Below are 21,624 nucleotides of genomic sequence, written 5' to 3'. Positions count from 1 at the left end.
TTGCAAGATAAAAGGTCATTATGTGGCTCAATGCTTCAAGTTGATAGGTTATCCTGACTGGTATCCAAAGGGGAAGGGTGCAAAGGGTTTTGGTAAATTGGAAGTCAATGTGTCTGGAGTTCAAGAGTTTTCTGCCCAACCTGGTATTCTTGGCAGTGGTCCTATGTAGCCTGATCAGAGTAGCAATCACAATGGTTCGGTGATGAACGGGATCAAAAGGTGGTGTCAAAAATTTTCAAGGCTGTAATGCAGATGCTGCAGCAACCTCCTTCTGATCCGTTGACTCAGAACTACATCACTGTGAACTTTGCAGGTAAAAACTGCTTCCAATGCTGCTTATAATCCTAATCATGTATGTCTTGATAACTGGATAATAGATATTGGTGCTTCTGAGCATATGGCTTATGATCTAAAATGTTTTTCATCTATTCTTACACTAGATCACCCTTTACATGTTGGTTTGCCTGATGGAGCTGTTAAACAAATAGGAACAATTGATCTTACACCCCAAATTGTTCTCAAAAATGTTTTGTACATTCTAGATTTCAAACACAATCTACCGTCTGTTGGAAAATTACTTGACCAAAATAAGCTGGTAACACATTTTGACCAAACAAGATGTATATTTCAGGACCTTTACACTAAACAAGTGAAGGGATTTGGAAGAAGACATGTTGGCCTGTACATATTCAATGGAGATTTTTCTCAATCTCTATCTAGAACTACTTCTAGTATATCTTCTTCTCCTTCATATACTACTATTGTTTGTACTTCTGTAAAATCTAACAATGTGTTAGCAAATGTTTCTACTGCTCTGCCTAGTTTTAGCACTCTTCATGCAAGACTAGGAAATATAAGCGTCTCTACTATGAAACATTTAACAGTTCCGTGTTCCGGCAATAAAAGGGATGATTTTAGTTGTGAAGCATGCATTTTAGGTAAACATCATAAATTGCCATTTAATCTATCTTCTTCTATTGCTGCACACTCTTTTGAAATGGTTCACATGGACTTATGGGGACCATACCGAAGTCCTACGTTATCCGGTGCGACTTATTTCTTGAATATTCTAGATGATCATACTAGAACTACCTGGACACATTTCTTACATAATAAACAACCAGTTTATAGTATTATTTTTCACCATTCTAAGCTTATGTTGAAACCAATTTGACAAGAAAGTTAAGGTCATCAGGAGTGATAATGGGACAAAGATTTTTCAAGACTCTTGCAGTGTTATGTTTACTCAAAAAGGGATTATTCACCAAAGGAGTATGCCAAGGGTACTTCAGCAGAACGGGAGGGTAGATAGGAAACACAAACATCTTCTAGAATCTGCCAGGCCAATTAGAATTCATGCTAATTTACCAATTAGGTTTTGGGGTGATTGTATTTTGGCTGCTGCAGACTTGATTAATCTCATGCCTAGTTCTGTTCTACAATGGAAAACTTCGTATGAAGTGTTGATGGGGAAGGTCCCTGATTATAGTCATCTTAGAGTCATTGGTTGTCTTTGTTACCCTGCAATCAAGACCAGTGACAAATTTGCTCCAAGGGCAAAACGTTGCATCATGCTTGGATATCCTTATGCTAAAAAAGGGTACTAACTTTATGATTTAGATGATCATAAGGTTTTCTTAGTGGGGATATCGTATTCCGGGAATCCATATTTCCCTATCACACCACAAAGCCTCTTCCTCACACACAACCTTCTACTGTTCCTTCTTTATATCCATCTGATACTCCTGAACTTCTTACTGATGAATTGATTTTGAGATGCAATCTATAAAACTTCTTCTTCTTCTTCTTCTTCTTCTTCTTCTTCTTCTTCTTCTTCTTCTTCTTCTTCTTCTTCTTCTTCTTCTTCTTCTTCTTCTTCTTCTTCCTTCTTCTTCTTCTTCTTCTTCTTCTTCTTCTTCTTCTTCTTCTTCTTCTTCTTCTTCTTCTTCTTCTTCTTCTTCTTCTTCTTCTTCTTCTTCTTCTTCTTCTTCTTCTTCTTCTTCTTCTTCTTCTTCTTCTTCTTCTTCTTCTTCTTCTTCTTCTTCTTCTTCTTCTTCTTCTTCTTCTTCTTCTTCTTCTTCACAACATCTGAACAAGATGCTATCGACGAAAGAACCTGCTTCTTTTAATCAAGCTAAGGATGATTCTAGATGGGTAGATTCTATGGTTAAGAGATTGAGGCAATGGAGAAGAATCATACTTGGAATTTGGTTGATCTACCTCCCAGGAAAACTGCTATAGGCAGTAAATGGGTGTAAAAAACCAAATTCAAGAAAAATGGTGACGTGGAAAGGTGCAAGGCTAGAATTGTAGCAAGGGGAGATAAACAGATTAAAGGCAAGGATTTTAAACACACTTTTAGTCCCGTGGCCAAGTTTACCACTGTTAGGACTGTTATAGCTTTAGCTGCTGCTAATAATTGGCATGTACACCAATTAGACATCAATAATGCCTTTTTACATGGGTATATTGATGAGGAATTGTTCACGAAGCCTCCTTTGGGTTACACAAAGGCTAGACCTGGTCAGATTTGCAAGCTTAGAAGATCCATTTATGGTCTTAGGTAAGCGGCTAGACAGTGGAACAAAGAACTGAAGAGTTTTCTTATCAGTTTGGGTTTTAGGCCATCTAAACAAGACTGCTCTTCATTCACTATATTGGATGGTGATGTGGCCTAAAAGAAACGCCACCTAAGCTAAACCGAAATGGCCCATTAAAAGGCCTTCCAGAAGGTCTTTAGGCCCTCTTACTCAGAAGGGACCCATCTCCACTGATTACAAAAAGCCCAAAGCACTTAATAAGCCCGCCAGACTCAACTCCATCCCCTAGTATTTACGCAAGACACATGTCTTGATCTCAAGAAACTGTTCAATAAAAGCAGGACCAGCTCCCAAAAAACCCCTAGCACTATAAATAGGGCTCAGATCCCAAGGAAAGGGGGCAATCAATTCATTCCCACCAACCTAAAACTCTCATTGCTCTGCCTTCTCTCTACAAATTACTTCTCTCTCTAGCTTATACTTACTTAAGCATCGGAGGGAATATTCCTACGGGAATATTCTTGTTTTGCAGGTTGCCAGAAGTTCATGCCAGGTCATACTTGATACCTCCGAGAAACGCGTGACACGTCATCACCGTAAAAGATCCCACAACATTTGGCGCCGTCTGTGGGGAGGTACAGTGTCATGGACGAACTACACTCTGACAGAGAGTACACTGGTGAGGGAGAAGAGAGGCAGCCCCTCGAAAGGAGCCAACGACACATAGAAGAAGCCAATCGAATCGCAAATGCAGGAAACACACCACGTCGGGTGCAGGAGGCTGAGGTGGTTGTAGAAGAAGAACCAATGACCGAGGCGTCTCCGCCAGCCGGCCATCTAAGCCCCAGCGTCCGAGACGCCGTGCTAGATGAGAATCTAGACTTGCCGGTCTCGGTAGGCTCTTTACGCGAGATCTTAGCAGGATTCCACCAGCAAATGAATCAAACCTTTCGACAACAGATGAGCACTACATTGCAAGATGAAATTCGAAAAAATATGCTAATCTACAGCGCTGAGAGGACGGCTCCACAGAGACCCCTCAGCCTAGGCGTCAATCGGATAAGCAGAATGCCACTCAGATCCAACGTATGGAGGGCTGGAGAAGGTTCTCGTCCACAAGGTAGCAGGGGAGTCAGCCCTGTGCCTGAGCACTCGGGAAACGGCCGCGACCTCCCCTACTTTCTTACCTCGAAGGGACCCGGTCATACGACCATCGTCTAGGGGAAGCCCACCAGCCGTCTTACGGCCTGCCTTAAGGCGTAAAGAACATTATGAAGCTGAATCTGAACTATCAGACACCGGGTCCACCCCTGTGATGGAAGACCCACCATTTTACCCCACTACACGAGGACAGACCCAGATGACGCCCAACAGAGTAAGCATGCGCCCCCGCCTGCTATCCAACCGCCGTGAACCAACTTATCATATCCAGCAAGGGTTTAACAATCTGACGCTAAGGCACATGAGTACCCCCTTCTCCGATGAGATCATGAACGCCCCGAAGGAACCCAAGGCAAAAACTCCTACAATTGAAGCCTATGACAGGACCACCGATCCCGATATGCACCTAGTCGCATACCGCCATCACATGTATGTTCAAGGAACCAATGAAGCCACTTGGTGCAAATACTTCCCAGCCACTCTCAAAGGAGTAGCGTCTAAGTGGTTTGAACGGCTGCCCCCAGGGTCAATTGCCTATTTCAACGAACTACAAACTTTGTTCCCCACAAGGTTCATGGCACACAAGGAAGAAAAGAAAACAAGCATGCATTTGGGACGGATCCAACAGGGGAAAGACGAGTCCCTAAGAAGCTACGTGAAGCGTTTCAACCTAGAAGCCGGAAAGATCCCAGACTTGCCCGATGGCGTCTCCTTTTGATAATTTTATCAGAGGATTGAAGAAGGGATCCTTTAAGTTTGATCTGGTTAAGAAGAGTGTGAGGACTATGGCCGAAGTCTTGGACGAAGCCGAAGCATTTCCATGCAACAGAAATATGCAGCGCGTCAAAGGAAGGAAGGATTGGAGAAACAACAGACTCCTCCGGAAAGAAAGATAAAGTGGACCGAAAAGCCCCACGAGTAAATGGCACATGGGCCCTCTCAAAAGAGCATGATACCAATTCTCCTGGGCACAAGAGAGAACGTCCGCAGGAAAGGGAATATTTTGAGTATAACACAGATCTCCTCACAATACTAAAAGACGTCGGGACAAGGTTTGACCTTGAACGACCTTTCCCCATGAAATCTCCTGCTGAGAGTCGAGATCCCAAGTTATATTGCCAGTTCCATGAAGACATAGGACATGAAACTAAGAATTGTAGAAGCTTGAAAAGGGCTTTAGACGGCCTAGCCTCCAAAGGACACCTCAAGAACTACTTACAGAAGAATGCTCATGGCTTTGGAAAAAACCAATACAAAAAGAACAAGTCACCTGCCTCACCTACCAAGGGACAGCACAGCGACGGAGGGTTTGTAGCTGTCATATCTGGAGGACCAGCCGCTGGAGGACCCACCATGAGGGGACAGAAAGATTATGCTCGCCGCCTAGGACAAGTACTGCTGTCAGCAAAATCACCCATGAATCCATTCCCACGGATAGAGATATGTGAGTCAGATGGTGGACGAATAGCCACTCCGCATGATGATCCTCTTGTGGTCGAATTCAAGATATCCAACATGAGAGTCAAACGCATTCTAATAGACACGGGAAGCTCGTCCGACATAATGAGTCTAGAATGCCTCAATCGCCTAGCGCATGATCCCAAAACCATCGAAAGAATTCACCATCCCATCATTGGTTTCGGAGGGAGCATCATTCATCCTGTGGGCGTCATCACTCTGCCGGTTCGAATTGGGGATAGGAAAAATGGACGAAAGATGGAGGTGGACTTCCTAATTGTTAAAGACTTGACTGCATACAATGTCATCTTGGGACGACCCACCTTGAACAAGATTAAAGCTGTAGTCGTCACCCAACTGATGCTTTTGAAGTTTGTGTGCAATGATGGAGTGATAGGCACCATACATGGAGATCAACAACAGGCTAGGGACTGTTATCTGACGACCCTCAACCCGTCAGCATGGAAGCAAGATTCTGCCGAAGTCAGAGGCAAAAGAAAGCATGAAGATGAACCGCCAGTCCCCAAGGAGACTAAACCCGTCCAAATAGAAACGGTCAAGATTGAAGAAAGTGGCTCAAAATAGAATATCATTAGGTTAACTATTGTACCCAGAGCCTACAAAACGGCCTAGCTATTGTACCCAGAGCCTACAAAACGGCATAGCTATTGTACTAGAGCCCACAAATCGGCCTGTAAATGCCCGCCTAAGACGCGGTGAATTTAGCTTGCAATTTAGTAAATGAATATTTTCTTATCTGACGAATGCAAGTCTTAGTTAAACCCTTCAAAAACACTAAGGGGCGAAGAAACCCACAAGAAAACAATCTCTAAATAGTGGCGTCAATATCTACTAAATAAACGATACCCAGTGCTAATAAACACAAAGGGTTCAGATATCCAACATGACGCCTCCTCCTTGGAAGGCGTCCCAAAAAAAAAAAAGACTCAACAAGAGCAAACATTCAGACATGAGACCTCCTCCTTGGAAGGTGTCTAAAAAGAATAATCGATTGACGGCCTGAGAAGTGGCCTAGATTAGCGTCTCAAATTAGGCTGATCACCTAAAACACTGAGGTTCCCGTCCATCAAATGGACCCATAAAGAATTCCCAAGAAATCAGTAACGAACTTAAATGGAATTAAAATAAAACAAGTGCACGAAGGCACAAAATGTTTATACATGCGCTCATGGCGCAAACAAACCAAATCAAATAAATGCCAAAAGGCATCAAAGTTATTACAAACGCCCACGGCGTCATTCAAACCAACTACATGAAAAGCTGCTCAAGGATGAGGGGCGATAGAACTCCCGTCCTGGACGTCTTGGCCTTCAGGGGAATTCACTTCTTCCTCCTCCATGTCCTCCTCCCCGTCGCTAACGAACTCAGGGGGATCTAAGCCTAGGCGTCTAGCCGTCGAAACGGTCATCTGGTAGGAGATACGACGTTTGAACCAGGAAAAGTCCTTCCCATCCATAGACTGATCCCACGCCCTTTGGGTACTCTCCAAAATGGACTCTTCGCCAAAAAGGGGCAAATGATGTGGCCTAAAATAAACGCCACCTAAGCTAAACCGATATGGCCCATTAAAAGGCCTTCTAGAAGGTCTTTAGGCCCTCTTACTCAGAAGGGACCCATCTCCACTGATTACAAAAAGCCCAAAGCACTTAATAAGCCCGCCAGACTCAACTCAATCCCCCAGTATTTACGCAAGAAACGTGTCTTGATCTCAAGAAACTGTTCAATAAAAGCAGGACCAGCTCCCAAAAAACCCCTAGCACTATAAATAGGGCTCAGATCCCAAGGAAAGGGGGAAATCAATTCATTCCCACCAACCTAAAACTCTCATTGCTCTGCCTTCTCTCTACAAATTACTTCTCTCTCTAGCTTATACTTACTTAAGCATCGGAGGGAATATTCCTACGGGAATATTCTTGTTTTGCAGGTTGCCAGAAGCTTGTGCCAGGTCATACTTGATACCTCCGAGGAACGCGTGACACGTCATCACCGTAAAAGATCCCACAACAGATGGTGATGATTTTACTGCAATTGTTTGCTATGTTGATGATTTGCTGGTAACTGGTTCAAATATTTAGATTATTTCTAATATAAAACAGGCATTGGATAAGGCATTTACAATCAAGGATCTAGGTCAACTTACTTTCTTTCTTGGGATTGAAGTTACTAGAACCAAAGATTGGATTTTTTTTAAACCAAAAAAAGTGTATTCTGGATATGCTTGCCTCTACAAATATGGAAAAGGCAAAAACAACCCCTTTGCCATCGCCCAAGAGTCTGAAACTCAGTACTATTGAAGGAACTCAGCTCGTTAATCCTGAGATATACAGAAGTTTGGTTGGTAAGTTGTTATATTTGAACATGACCAGGTCGTACATATCCTATGTCGTACAACAAATAAGTCAGTTTATGCAGGAGCCTCGAGTACCATATTTCTCTGCTGCTCTACATGTACTGAAATATCTTAAGGGTACACTAAATCAGGGTCTGTTTTATGCTGCTAATTCTGCATTGCAACTCAAGTCATACAGTGGTGCTGATTGGGGGACTTGTGCTTACTCAGGCAAGTCTCTCACCGGATTTTGCATTTTCTTGGGTGATTCTTTAGTTTCATGGAAGACAAAGAAACATAAGGTTACCTCTAAGAGTTCTACTGAGGCAGAGTATCGAGCTATGAGTCAAACTACTAGTGAAGTAGTTTGGATTGAAGGTCTTCTTCAAGATTTATTAGCTGATGTCCCCAAGCAAATATCCTTGTTTTGTGATAATAAATGTGCCCAATATATTGCTGAAAATGAGGTTTTTCAAGAGAGGACAAAGCACCTGAAGCTAGATTGTCATTATATAAGGGATCATATTCAAGACAACTTCATTGTTTTGTCTCATGTTAGTACAACAATGCAACTTGCTGATGTCTTCACCAAACCTTTGGGAGTTGAACAACATCAATTTTTGTGTTCCAAGATTGGTCTTGTTCTTCAAGTTCCTCCAAGTCCATCTTGAGGGGGGGGGGGATATTGAGTTATGTACATAATTATATATTAGTGTGATAACTAGAGTCCCTAATTTTCAGGAAGTTGTTATAACAACTTGTACTACTTATACATTATTGTAATTAATGGAAGCTGGCGAAATCAGTTTAATGGGAAATAATATGCTTTCTCTCTCCTCTATTATCTTCTCTTTCTCCCTCTGAAACTTCCAGGTATAGATGTAATACCTCGTATTTTTCTATAATTATAAATATATTTTATTATATTTATAAATCATTTCGTTGTATTTATAAGGTATTTTTATAAATTAATTTCATTTAATGAGAATTAAATGCGCTTTTGTTTTTTAATCAATTTAATTAGTTATTAATTACGAAAACCGAATTTTATTAAATAGATTCAACGAATTTATTTAATCGGGATTTGTTGGGTCGTATTTCGAAAACGAATTTATTATACTTAAAGCCCGGTTATTTTGTCTTGATCAAACCCAACAAAGCTTGCAAGGAATAAACTTAAATGAGCCCGGTAATGAGCCCAACTCAAAACTAGCTTAACCTAGCCCACAAGGGAGTGAAAACCTATAAATAGACCTCATGACAAACCCTCACAACCAAAAAAATTCAGAAATCTCTCTCTCTCCTCTTTTCCTCTCCTTGCGGCACACTCCACGCCCACACCCCTCTCTTCTCCGCCCTTGCTTGCGGCGCAAGGCAGCCAGCCCTCGCCCGTCTCTCTCTCGCCTTCCCGCAGCCGCAGCGTAGCACTACGTGCCTGCGTGCTGTGTGGTCGTGCTCACTGCGCTGCCCACTCGTGCCTCACCTCTCGTCGCGTCGCAGCACAACAGCAGAGCTGTGTGTGCGCGCGTTGTGCCTCGCTGTGCCCATCGCCCAGCCCGCCTTCCCCGTCCCTTTGCGCGCGCGCCCTTGCTGCGGTGCGTTGCGCTGTCGCTGCTGTTGCTTGTTGTGCTTGTCGTGTGTGTTGGTCGACACACACACACACACGATTAATTAATCGTTGTGTGTGTGTGTGTTGATCAATTGTTTAATCAAAAATTTATTTTCAAAAATATTTATTTTCAGTTTTAAATTGCTTAAATTGTTTTAATTAGTTTAAATATTTGGGTTGTTTAAATTAATTAAAACGGTTATGAATACCGTATTGGTTTAGTATTGTGTTTTAATTAAAGAGATTGGTTTTGATGATTGAAATTATAATTTTCAGATTTAACAAGTTTATAAAGTGTTGATTTTTGAAGTCAAAACATGTTTTTGGAATAAACTATTGTTAGGGTTTTGGTTTCAAATTAATTAAGCGATTGATTCACATAATTTAATGACAATTTAAATTATGAGAATCAACTAAAATTTTCAGATTGTTTATAAGCTTTAAAAAGTTGGTTTTTAATGGTTTTAAAGCTAAAAAGTCAATGTTTTTATGTTAGGACTTGAGTTGACTATTTGAGACTATTAAATTAACGATAAATGATTAATTTCTAATTAAACTAAGAGTTTTAGAATCTTAAATAGTTGCTGGAAATTTAGTAAACATGGATAATAATTTAGTTCTCTTATTTTGTTTATAGGAGTTGATTTCTAGTGAGTCGTGATTCGCACAGTGGCCCCCGTACTTAGGTATTCCAAGTACGTACAAGACTAGGGTGACCACCCATCCCTTGAGGACTTTGTGAAGTGAATTGAATGCGAATCATGTGAACTTATATGTTATTATGAATTCATGTTTGATGATTGGGAATGAATATGTTATTATGAATTCATGTTTGATGTTGAGAACGAGCATGTTATCATTATTGTTGAATCTATGTGAACGAGCATGTTATGAATTGAGTTATGCTTTATAGATTCTATTGAACTATCATGTTATGGACTTTTATAATCGTTGAATTATGTCAAGCATGTTGTTCAAGTTGGTTTGCATGTATGAGTAGTGCGCATGCAAGTTGTTATTATTATTATGCTATAGTACAGGATGTCTAGCATAATTATTGAGCCAGTCGAATATTGCCAGTGAGCAATATATATTCTACCAAAGAGGTAGAATATGGTAGAGAGTCTATGTGAATTGAATTAAGGACAATTCGTGCTAAGGGCACACCCCGCTTGTTAATAGGCAATGTCAGGTTATCTCAAACAGTGTTTTGAGAAGGAACAATGGGAGTAATTTCACTTGAGTCTATGTTTGATCACAAGTCCTAAAGAAGTAAAATAATGAAGAGTCATTGTTGAATTGTTTAATTGTTCAATTGTTTGGATGTTGTGTCTTGTGTAGAGTATTGAGTCGCCTTGAACATAATATACTAATTAACGTAAAGCGTAACCCAAAAGAGCTTCAAAACTCTTGGAACTTATATACCTTGAGTATGAACAATGGGGGGAGTCTTGCCGGAAAAACTTGTACTCCTAGAATGATACAAGACGTTGTTTCATTCTCTTTTATGCCGTTGTGCATTGGAAATTCCTGTCGGTATGGCCCGACTGTCGGTAGTAGCCCGACTTATTTTGGTGTATGGTTGGCTCCCATCACCTTTTTCTTTCCTTTTGAGGATACTTTACTTTACCCGTTCGAAGCTACTTTTTATTAATCTGTGAGTCAAGAGTCGTGTCAAGTGTCGAGTCTTGTCTCCATGTTTGTTTGTTTATTACATGGCTTTTGCATGTGGATTATTTAATTTGTCGAGTGAAGCATGTTAGGATAGAATGTTATTCTAGCTTGTTCTTACTCAGCTTTTGCTGACTTCGTGCTTCATGTCTTCTGGTCATGACCTTTGCCTTAATGACCCTATGATGATCCATCATTTGCATTTGCGTTGTTGGGGAGTAGATTTTTAATAAGCAGGTTTGTAGAGATAACTTGCGGGAGAAGTTATCATGGGATTCGAGTTGAGAGTTTAATTCTTCCGTATTTTATATACTCTACTTTTATTTAGTCATGACTACTACTATTGCTACTACTTACGGTTAATGGATTTTGAAATACTTTTACTTTGGTTTTGGACCTCGATGGTTCCAGTTTGTTTTAATGACCATTAACTATTTATTTATGTTTTGAAAGTTAGTTAATTCCGCTGCGTAATTCTGGTAAATAGCCTTAGCCGTTATCACGGTGGCGGTAATATCTTGGTAATTCCTGTGTTTTAAGTTGGAAAATGTTTTATAAAAAGCAAGGAATTATTAGGGTGTTACAAAGTGGTATCAGAGCTCTAGTTTGGGAGCTGCTTTCCATTAATTAATAGTGCAAAATGGTAAATCCATAAACTACGATTGCAGAACTTTAAGATTTTCGAAAACTATTTTCCTAAAGTCAAAATGTTGTTTTTGAGTACTCAAAATTTTGAAAAGTCAAATAACAATTATTTCAAGAATTTGAAAATCATTTTAATTATTCGATTTTTATTAAAATTCGATTTATTTGTTTTATTCAGAAATATCCTCGGAATTTTTCAAAAAAAAAAAAAATTATTTTATTTTCGGATTTTCCGAATTTAAAAAGAAAAAAAAAATTTCCGAAATAATTAATTAATTATTTATTTATTTACTTATTTATTTTAATTATTTTCGAAAATAATCGAATTAATTAATTAAATTATTCGATTACTTATTTTTAATTTTCGATTTTAATTTTAATAATTTCGTATATATTTGAAGTTATTTATTTAAATTAAATTCGAAAATTTTTATTTACTCTAAGTGAGGAAAGGGTAGATTAAGAAGGGTATAATTAGACTAAGTATGCGTTTAATTTAAATATGCATTGCTAATCAAGTGTTTATGTGATTATGCCTTGATTATGTGATCTTTTAATTAAAGTTTGATCATGTCTTGTTTTGCTTTATGTGATAATTGCATCACGATTCATGATTAAGCATGTATTTGTGCATTGAAATTGTATGGCTCAACGAACTTACTTTGTTTTTGGAACACTTTAGTAAGACTTTGTAGTTGTTAACTTTCAGGATTTAAGATGTGGATTTCGAAGTACGCAAATCTAGGGAACCTAGAGAAGCTAGATTGTGAAACCCTACACATTTATGTGAAGAAGATCGAGTTTGCTTGCAATTACTTTGCTACGTCGAAGAACCTACCCGAACTAAGGAAGAAAGATGTTATGGCAGAGATGGTTATTCATTGCTTACCTACTAGGAACCCATACATAGAGCTTAAGAACCGATTTGATGATATGCATATGGAAAATGGCATTCCCAATTACTACAAGTATGGTACTCCAGATAGTAGATGGAGATATGATTTGGAGATTATGACCACGATTATAGAGCTTGCAGAGGAATGTTTTGATGATGGTAAGACAGTGGAAAACATCAACCTTACAGGATTAAATAATGATATTGCCTATTTATTAAAACATCAACAATTGCCTAATTATTAAAGCTGTAATTCCTCCTCTTGGGTCCCTTGACCCCCTCTCAGATTCGTGGGACTTTCACTTTGATCGTTTTCTTTGTTATGTTGTTCTTTTTTATTTAGTAATTAACTACTACAGATAGAAATCTGTTAGGATTTAATCTCTTAGGATATTTGATGACTTCTAGTCATATTAGTGTTCCTAATTTTATTAGGGCTCATATTGTAATCCCTATATATTTGATCAATGGAATACACTTCAATTGAAAGAGTTTCACACAATTAATCTAGCATTAACGTTGTGTGAATTTGATTTTATTTTGTTTTTCTGGAATGTAGTTTCTGCCAGATAATATTGAATGCATTGTACTTGGAGTAATTGGTTTCTAAGGTTGTCTTCTCTCTTACTTTCAAGCATAATTTGACTCTAAACCAATTGTTTTCCTTTTAGGAGAGAAAGAAGGTGGGAATGGTGGTGGTTGAGGTGAGGAAGAAGGTGGGGATGGTGTGGTGGTTGAGGAGTGACATCAGTGGCGGTCAAGTATGGATGGAGGTAAGCGTTGGGGGAGGTCGGGTCTAGTTTGAGGATGAACGTGGAGGATTGGTTAGACGAAGGTGGGAGAGGAATGTGTAAATTAAAGGAAGCTTGAAGACGTTACGTCATTAAGGGAAAGTCGTTAATTTTTGAAAATCTCAGGGGTATATGGTGCATATTTAAAAACCTCGGAGGTATAGGGTGAATTACTGAAAACACGAGGGTATATGATGACTTCAGTTAAACCTCGGGGGTATTTCGTGAAAAAACAGTTGAAATTAATAACAACGATATCTACAATTAAAACCCTATATCAAAGATCGTAATGAAATTAATGGAACTAATACTAAAATCAAAATTAAAATTTAAAGCTCCATATGGTTAATGATGGTTTTTGAGGAAGTACATATCTAGATTTTGTGCCAGAAATGAAATTAAGTGGTATATGTAAATGTTAAACGACATCTAGGAAATCGGACACTAATTCTTATTTTTCACAACGAAATCGAATTTCTCTCATATAAGGTTTCTCTATCGTATAATTCTGTTCAGAGTTGTACATCATATGGATAACACCGTTCTAATCTAGACAGATTCGTTCTGATATAGACATATCAGTTTTGATCTATACATTATCTGGACATATCAGTTTTAATTTAGACATAATATGTATATAATATTAGACATATCGGTTCATATGTGGACAAAACAATTTTGATATGGACATGATAGGGGAAGATCATTTTTTATATGAACAAAATAGTTATGTGAATTTGAAAGCTTCTATTTTATTAATTTTCTTTATTATGCCTTGATTCCTTGAACAATAAATCGTAATTACACCACCACCACTAACGACAACAATAAAAATAATAATAATAATAATAATAATAATAATAATAATAAAAATTATTATTACTATTATTATTATAATTATTATCTGATTTGGTCTGATTTTGAAATAAGTATCAAGGTCATGAAATAAGGTGAACTAAACAAGGCTTAAGTGCCTTTTAACAGGTCTAAGTTTTTTATATTTTATTTTGGTTAGAGAGAGTCACAAGAGACAAGACGACAAATGATGTAGACAAGATCTCAAGGCTTGGGTATCATCCCCCTGATCAAGACTTTACCAACTAAGGTTGCATTCTATTCCCATGATTTTCACTTATTTTTCCTGAACTTATCAGAACTTATTTATCAAAACTTATTTTAGTTATAAATTGTACTTGGTCAACCCTTATTTTTCCTGAACTTATCTTATAGGATTTTTTGTCATTTAACACCTTAAAAAAAATTAGTTTTTGTAATTAAACACCTTACTTATTTTTTATTTCATTTAAACACCTTAAAAATCTAAAAATTTATAAATCAACACCGCTTAACGATTTCCATAAGAAAAAAACCGTTGATTTTTAATCATGCTATCACTTCCAAAGCATAATTTGATGGTAGAAGGAGTTGTTTACCACCATATCATGCATTGGGAACTTTAGCATAGTTAAAAACTAATGGTTTTTCTAACAAAAATTGTCAAGTGGTGTTGATTTCTAAATTTTTTTGTTTTTTAAGGTGTTTAAAAACAATAAAAAATAAGTAAGGTGTTAAATTACAAAAACTAGTTTTTTTAAGGTGTTAAATGACAAAAAATCCTATCTTATATGAAATTTTCTGAACTTAACTAAACTTATCTAAACTTATTTTTTCTGAAATAAGGGGAAATAAGGTGAACAGAATAAAACTTAAACTAGTTGGTGTCCAAGTCGAAGTTTTGTTCATGAAAAGCTTGACTTTGGACCTCACCTTAATTGTATTTTCAATGATAGATCTCTTTCCCTTTCCACATGTCATTCACAATTAAAAAAATTGGATGCCAAATTGCCAATATAGCTTTATCACATAATTATCATAATAACACTTTAGCCAAAGTAAGCGTATATGATTCCTCCCAAATCCATTAAGACATCAAATAAATGAATAATACACAACTAATTAAAACGACTATTTCTTTTTGTCCACCATGACAAATTCGCTAAGATAAGTTGAGAATATATGCCATTCTTAGCTCAAAACAAGATTCCGAGCTTATGGCATACCGTCAATTTTAGGTGGGACGAATTTTTTATAAACACGTCATCATTTAAAATAAACACGGTCAAATTAGTCTCACAACATGTATACAGTATAGGAGTACATTATTATATACGCGATATTTGTAATTACATAAGTGGAGTATATGTAACCAAGTGTGTCTTGGCCTAGTGGAAAGGATTCCGCCTTCCAACCAAAAGATTGGGGGGTTCAATCCCCACTAGGGGCACTTTGAGGGAGGGTTCCCCTTATCACTCCCCCCACTCTCAAAGTGTCTAGTCTGCCAACCAAAAAAAGTGGAGTATATGTTCGCCTTACCACCCCGGTCCCCCACTACCCAAGTTCTATATATATGTGTTCCGGAAAATCATTTAAACTCATCAATCTAATCCCAAAATACCCTACTAGCTACCCAACGTAACACTAGTAATGAACTCATATCCATTTTACTCTGGTCACTCCAATGACCACCATAACAACCACAATGGCTTAAGTGGCATGTTCGATAACCACCACGGCAACCACAGCAACAACCACGGTGTTCCATATTATGGCGGACACAGTGGAGGCCATCATGGTCATGACAACCACCTCGCTGTCCCATACTATGGCCATGGTGCAAACCATCATGGTCATGACAACCACCACACTGCAATCCCATTTTATGGCCATGCTGGTGCTGGGATGGGCGGTATGGGTCATCAAGGTTACATGCACCATGGAAATGGACACCATGGGATGGGCTACAAGAAGGGCAAGAAACACCATTTTGGACATCATGGTGGTGACAGCAGCGGGAGTGACAGTGATTAATTAATATGGTACGGAGTAATTAAGCTTCCTTAACAAGCTTATTTTCGTTTTTGTTTATTTTATTTGCGTCAATGATCCACGAGAGCATTATAAATTACAAATGGGGTGATAGCAATTTAGAAAATTACTAATGTAAGAACTAAATAAAAATTACAAATTGAGTATCTACCTATACTAATATTTTTTAAAACAGAATGTTTTGCTTGCCACGTGTCCACTCCTTAATTTTCTATTTTCTTTTCTTTTTATAATTGATTTATTCTTGTAATCCTAATTTTACATCTAAAGAACATAAAAATACTGCATGACTTTCAAAATAATTTCTCATTAATGTTATTTACGTTCATAACATCTTATTACATCAAATGGTATAATAAATTGATTAGTTCATGATCTCTTCAACTTAAATATCAATGTACACCATTCTATAGGTTTGATTGAAACATATAACCGTGCATCGCACTTAAGGGTAGCTAGTTATGTTCGAAGTTTTTTTTATGTGATTATGTTTGAAACCGTGACCTATTGTAGACACGGTAATGTTGGCTAATGACTTTTGGCTAATGTTGCTCAACTTTTGGTAATATTTGATGACACAGGATGAGCAAGCTATGTGCAACGAGGAACTGGCTGGGTGGAAATCTGAGTACTCCCCAATTCAAGTCCTTTATCTCATGCAGGAGTATGTAGTAAAATAATAATGGCATATCATATGCTGATCGATCGATATGAATGAATTGTTGTACTACTTTCGTTCTTTGTACTAGAAACCGTTTTTATTTTTTATTTTTGACAACTCTTTGTACTAGAAAATATCTACTACTATGAACTTTTATATTAAATGGTCGTACTTTTTCCGTCTCATTTTTTTGCAATATGATTGTCCAGTTTTTGGGTTCAATCCGAAAACCGCCCGAAAAAAGTCTTCTTTACTTTATAATTAACCACTACTTAATCTTTTTTATTTGTTAACAAGAACATTATTATGAAACAAAGCTGAAGGAGTATGAGTTAAGAACTTAAGATTTTACTCTGTATCATTTGTAGTTCCATGCTCTACTTATTCGTGACATCAAAATTATAAGGTTTACTATTCTTAGTGATATCTTTCAATATACTACATACTTCGGCCCTGTTCTTCTAAACTTTATTTGGCTGAATTGAACTGAACTGAACCAAATGGAGCTAAACTGAACCGAATGGAGCTGAACTGAACTGAACTGAACTGAACTGAACTGAACTAAACTGGACTGAACTGAATGGAGCTGAACTGAACTGAATGGAGCTGAACTGAATTGAATTGAACTGAACTAAATGGAACTGAATGAATAGTAAATAGTAAATAATAAACAATAAATAGTAAATAGTAAATAATAAATAGTAAATAATAAATAATAAAATAATACATAATAAATAATATAATACATAATAAATAATAAATAATAAGTAATAAATAATATTATAATAAATAATAAATAATAGATAATAGATAATAGATAATAAATAATAAATAATAAATAATAAATAATAAATAATACATAATAAAAAATAAATAATAAAAATAAATAATAAATAATAAATAATAAACAAATAAATAATAAATACTTCCTCCGTTCTTTTCTAAATGACATAATTATTTAGGCACGTTTGCCAATACACGATTTCAAAACATTAATATCTCCAATTTTGGAAAAGAAAAAATTATAAAAAGTTGATATTTAAAAAATATTTATTGAGACGAATCTAATAAGACCTCACACGACTATTTTTTTCTTAAGTATAAACCACAAAATCAAGTTAAAGGAGCTTGTGTGAATAGTGTTCAAAACTCAACTGTGTCATATAAATAAGAACAGACGAAGTAATAACTAATAAATAATAAATAATAAATAATAAATAAAAAATAATAACTACATTAATCATAATTATTTATTATTAACAAAAATTATATATATTATTAATATAATAATAGTAATATTTAAGTAATAATAACGACTATATATATGACCAGGTTCTTGTGAGAACCTCCCTTAAAATAAGAACCTCCTTATAAGAACCTCTTATCACTATCGGATTCAGATGGATAAAAAAAAAACCTGGATCCCTGGTCCCCGTCATTTTTTCTCTCTCTTCCTACCAAACAAACAAACTGTTGTTTCTCTCTCTTCGCGACATCCTTTCGTTCTTCAATTTTCTTCATACTTTCAGAAATTTGTCCCAAAATTAGGTCTAGTTAAGCGACAATTGCACTCTATTTCTCGCGAAATCAAATTTTATAATGTTCTATTGTAAATTTCAGCTACAATTTTGGAGTCCGTCAAATTTCATCTGCGACGTTAAATTATCACAGTGATCTGCACCATCATTCTTAGAATCAGGTATTAACGCAATTTCTTAAGCTTTGAAGCTATTCAACAATTTTTATGAGCGAATTTGTCTGTTTTTTAACTGATTTTTGTCAAATTCGGAGCTAATTTCGCTCAATTAGATTTTTAGATTTTTAATTACTTCAATTCTCATTGCTATTATGATGTTTACATTAATTAGATGAGGCGAATGTTGCGTGTCGGAGCTCCGATTTCTTTCACCACCGTAATCAAGTAAGTTACTTAAGTATTTTCTGAATTGTTTAACTCGCAACTTGCCTTGTGTTGGGAGATTTTATCAAATTGAGTAGTTGGATGACAAACCAGGGGTTTGAATTTGATTAGAGGATAGTCAATTAGAGTTTGAGCTTCAAATCCTAGAAATTTGCTTGCATTCAATTACCTTCACTAACAATAAAAAATAAAAAATCACATTGTTGTTAATTTGACCTCTTTTGGTTTCCTTTTCTCTTATTTTCAAAGTAGATCGAAACTTGGTAAAAGTAAATTAATTAGGCTTAGAAGTAAATTCATTTGTTAAACTTGAGTATGATTTGTTTTCTCTCTAAAATTAAACCAAATCTCTCTAAAGGTACACTAAATCTTTTTAACAGTAAACATTGTGCTAAGTGTGCAGTGTGTTTAGGGGTTAGGGCTAGGGTGTTGTGATTGGCCTGTGAATGAATTAGGTAGATTAAAAATGTGTTAAAAGTAAATAAAATTTAACTAAAGTAAACTTAATTTCTCTTAAAGTAAACTAAATCTCCACTTGATAAAGCCAGCACTTTAGGCTTGGATGTTTGCTGAAGCTTGATGTTTATTGCATTTTTTTGTTAGCTTGAATATGGTTTATAAAGCTAGATGTGGGTGTAGATGGTTTTGGTGGTCTGACTCGTTGAGGCTACCGGTGATTTGCTCGTTTGTCGTAAAGGGAGGGGTAGGTTTGCAGTTGGTTGCAAGTGCAATAGAGTACTCTGCTTCTTCTGTTGGCTGTTTTGGTTTGGTTTTAGTATGCCAGTTATCGATTCAATAAGTAAGAGTAAAGTATTCTTTTCACTTATTTTAGAAGTAGATCAAAACTTTGTAAAAGTAAATTAATTAGGCTCAAAAGTAAGTTAATTAGGCTCATGTATCATTATCGCGTTGGGAGCCATTGCTGTTGTATTGGAGGCAGTTACATAGACTATTGTCAGCTGGTAATGGGGACAATATGTGTATTGGTGCCATTGATATTCCTCATGAATCCACAGATTTTAAAATTGGTGATCTGGACTTGCTTGATAGCTTGGAGTCGATTTATGGAGACGGTACTCAGATTTCTTAAATAATTGAAGCAAATAGAATTACTTTCTGGTGCAGACGTTTCAATACATCAGCTAAAGATATTAGAGTCAACTGAAAATGTAAGTCTTTTCTCATAATTTTCTTGTGTGTACAAAGTTTTTCTTACTGACAGATAACATGTATGTAACTTAAGCTGTATTGGTATCTCTCTTCTCTTTAGTTCTTTCCATGTTTCATTCATATTGTGATGAGCATTTTGATTGTCATTTTCCTGCTCGCAATATGCTAAGCATTGAATACACTTAATAATATAAATTGGTACAAAATATTAATTCAGAAAAGCATGAAACAATAATTTACATAGTATTAAGTTATCATATTTCACTTTCATGTATCTTAATTTTTATTTCTTTAATGAAGAGATAGGGCCTGTACCAGGTCCATGTATCTCAGGTATAGATTGGTCTGCAGATGTTGCAAGTTGCTAGTCAGGTAAGGGTTTCTGTTACCTGACTCCAAACTAAAGCAAAAAGTGGAAAAGGTAAATAGAAATTATCCAAAAGTATACAATATGGCAGGTTCTGGTTGGTGGTGTATTTTGTTACTATATGCGCTTAAGCTTAAACCTATTAGCTCAAATGGTAGAGCACTATGCAGATGTATAGGGGATGTAGGTTCGATTCCTACATAGGTTATTTCTGAAGTAAACTAAAAATAAAAACTCAAAAGTAAATAAAAGAAACTCAAAAGTAAATCATAATAAATCAAAAGTAAACCATAATAAATCGATTCAATGTCTTATGAAACTGAGTAATCCTGCACTTCTTTGGGTCTTGAAGGCATAAATCGGTTCATATATCAGTGTGTTCTATAATATACTCGTATGCATAAGAAACCCCACTACGCATGTCTGTTGTGGAGAGAAATTGTTCTCTGATTATAAGATCAATTACAATCTAATTTTCATGTTAAGGACTCGGCGTATCAAATAACATAATACGGAGTACAACAGTTAGTTGCTGTTAAAAAATAATAGCTGAGTATGATGAAATGTTCATAATTTTTCAACAAAAAATGTACTGTATATTATTCAACCTTCTGAAATTTAGAACTACATTCTAAATTCACTAAATATTCAAGTAGGCAGTGCTAGACTTCTAATGTTTTAAAACAGAAAACACAAGAATAGCAGACAGCAGCGTTTTCTCTCATTTCCAAAGAAAAGGTTGAACAAAGTCTTGCCCGAACAGGATAAGCATCAGCATTACCAAAACCCCAACAAGTCCCAATGACGAACCTCCAACCCTAAACATTGACGACGAGTCCCACCAAACATTTGACAGGCATATAGACTTCATGTGCAAGAGGAGAGGCACAGAGAAATCAGTTCTACAACTAATGCAGGCACTATGTGAACCTATTTATTTAATTTACTTTTTGTAAATGTATCTCTGAATTACATGTACAAAAATTAAATTAAATAAATTAAAAAGTAAAGGTTTTTAAATTTAAAGTAAATAAAACAACAGAAAAAGTAAATAATAAAAATAGAAAACTAATTAGCTAAATTCTGATGAACCTAAACTCCGATTATTGGAGTTTACGCCGTATATGTTAAAGTAAAAAATTTCAAACTAAAATTAAATACCATAACACGAAATTAAACATGAACCTACGTGGATTCGAACCCACATCTTTTGTGCATTTTCACAATGCTCTGCCGGTTGAGCTAGTAGGCTAGTGTTTTTAAATAGAGTCAACGAAAGTAAAACAAAAGCCAAAAAAAGTAAATCAAAATAGTTCAAAAGTAAAGGCTATTTATTTTACAGAATACCTCAACTATTTTATCAACAATGTCAACTAACAAAATTCACCTTTGGACTTTGCTTCTTATTTACCTTCGCGTGATTCTGTTTTTTCTCGATGCAAGACCACTTTTAGAATTCAGAAGCAGGATCAATTTCATGATAGTAGTCCTCTATCATG

The 21,624-nt window shown here is 36.3% G+C and overlaps 1 protein-coding gene and 2 long non-coding RNA genes across 3 annotated transcripts; all 3 read left to right on the top strand.

The window, feature by feature from the left end:
* Positions 1-175: 175 nt before the first annotated feature.
* On the top strand, positions 176-12,821 carry LOC110783612 (uncharacterized). The gene is made up of 2 exons (XM_056827595.1): positions 176-313; positions 12,144-12,821. Exons 1-2 carry the CDS (start codon positions 247-249, stop codon positions 12,572-12,574), a joined length of 498 nt encoding a protein of 165 aa, XP_056683573.1. The 5' UTR covers positions 176-246; the 3' UTR covers positions 12,575-12,821.
* A 1,960-nt stretch (positions 12,822-14,781) lies between these two features.
* LOC110783635 (uncharacterized) lies at positions 14,782-16,852 on the top strand. Its single transcript, XR_002532116.2, has 2 exons — positions 14,782-15,996; positions 16,588-16,852. It is a non-coding gene; the product is annotated as an uncharacterized lncRNA (long non-coding RNA).
* A 1,230-nt stretch (positions 16,853-18,082) lies between these two features.
* LOC110783598 (uncharacterized) lies at positions 18,083-19,844 on the top strand. The gene is made up of 3 exons (XR_002532110.2): positions 18,083-18,366; positions 18,536-18,588; positions 19,605-19,844. It is a non-coding gene; the product is annotated as an uncharacterized lncRNA (long non-coding RNA).
* The last annotated feature ends 1,780 nt before the right edge of the window (positions 19,845-21,624 follow it).

This window comes from Spinacia oleracea, chromosome 4, assembly GCF_020520425.1.
Source record: "Spinacia oleracea cultivar Varoflay chromosome 4, BTI_SOV_V1, whole genome shotgun sequence".
Taxonomy (NCBI): domain Eukaryota; kingdom Viridiplantae; phylum Streptophyta; class Magnoliopsida; order Caryophyllales; family Amaranthaceae; genus Spinacia; species Spinacia oleracea.
Note: the sequence above shows the minus strand (reverse complement) of the source record. Positions and strands in the feature narration are given on the sequence as shown.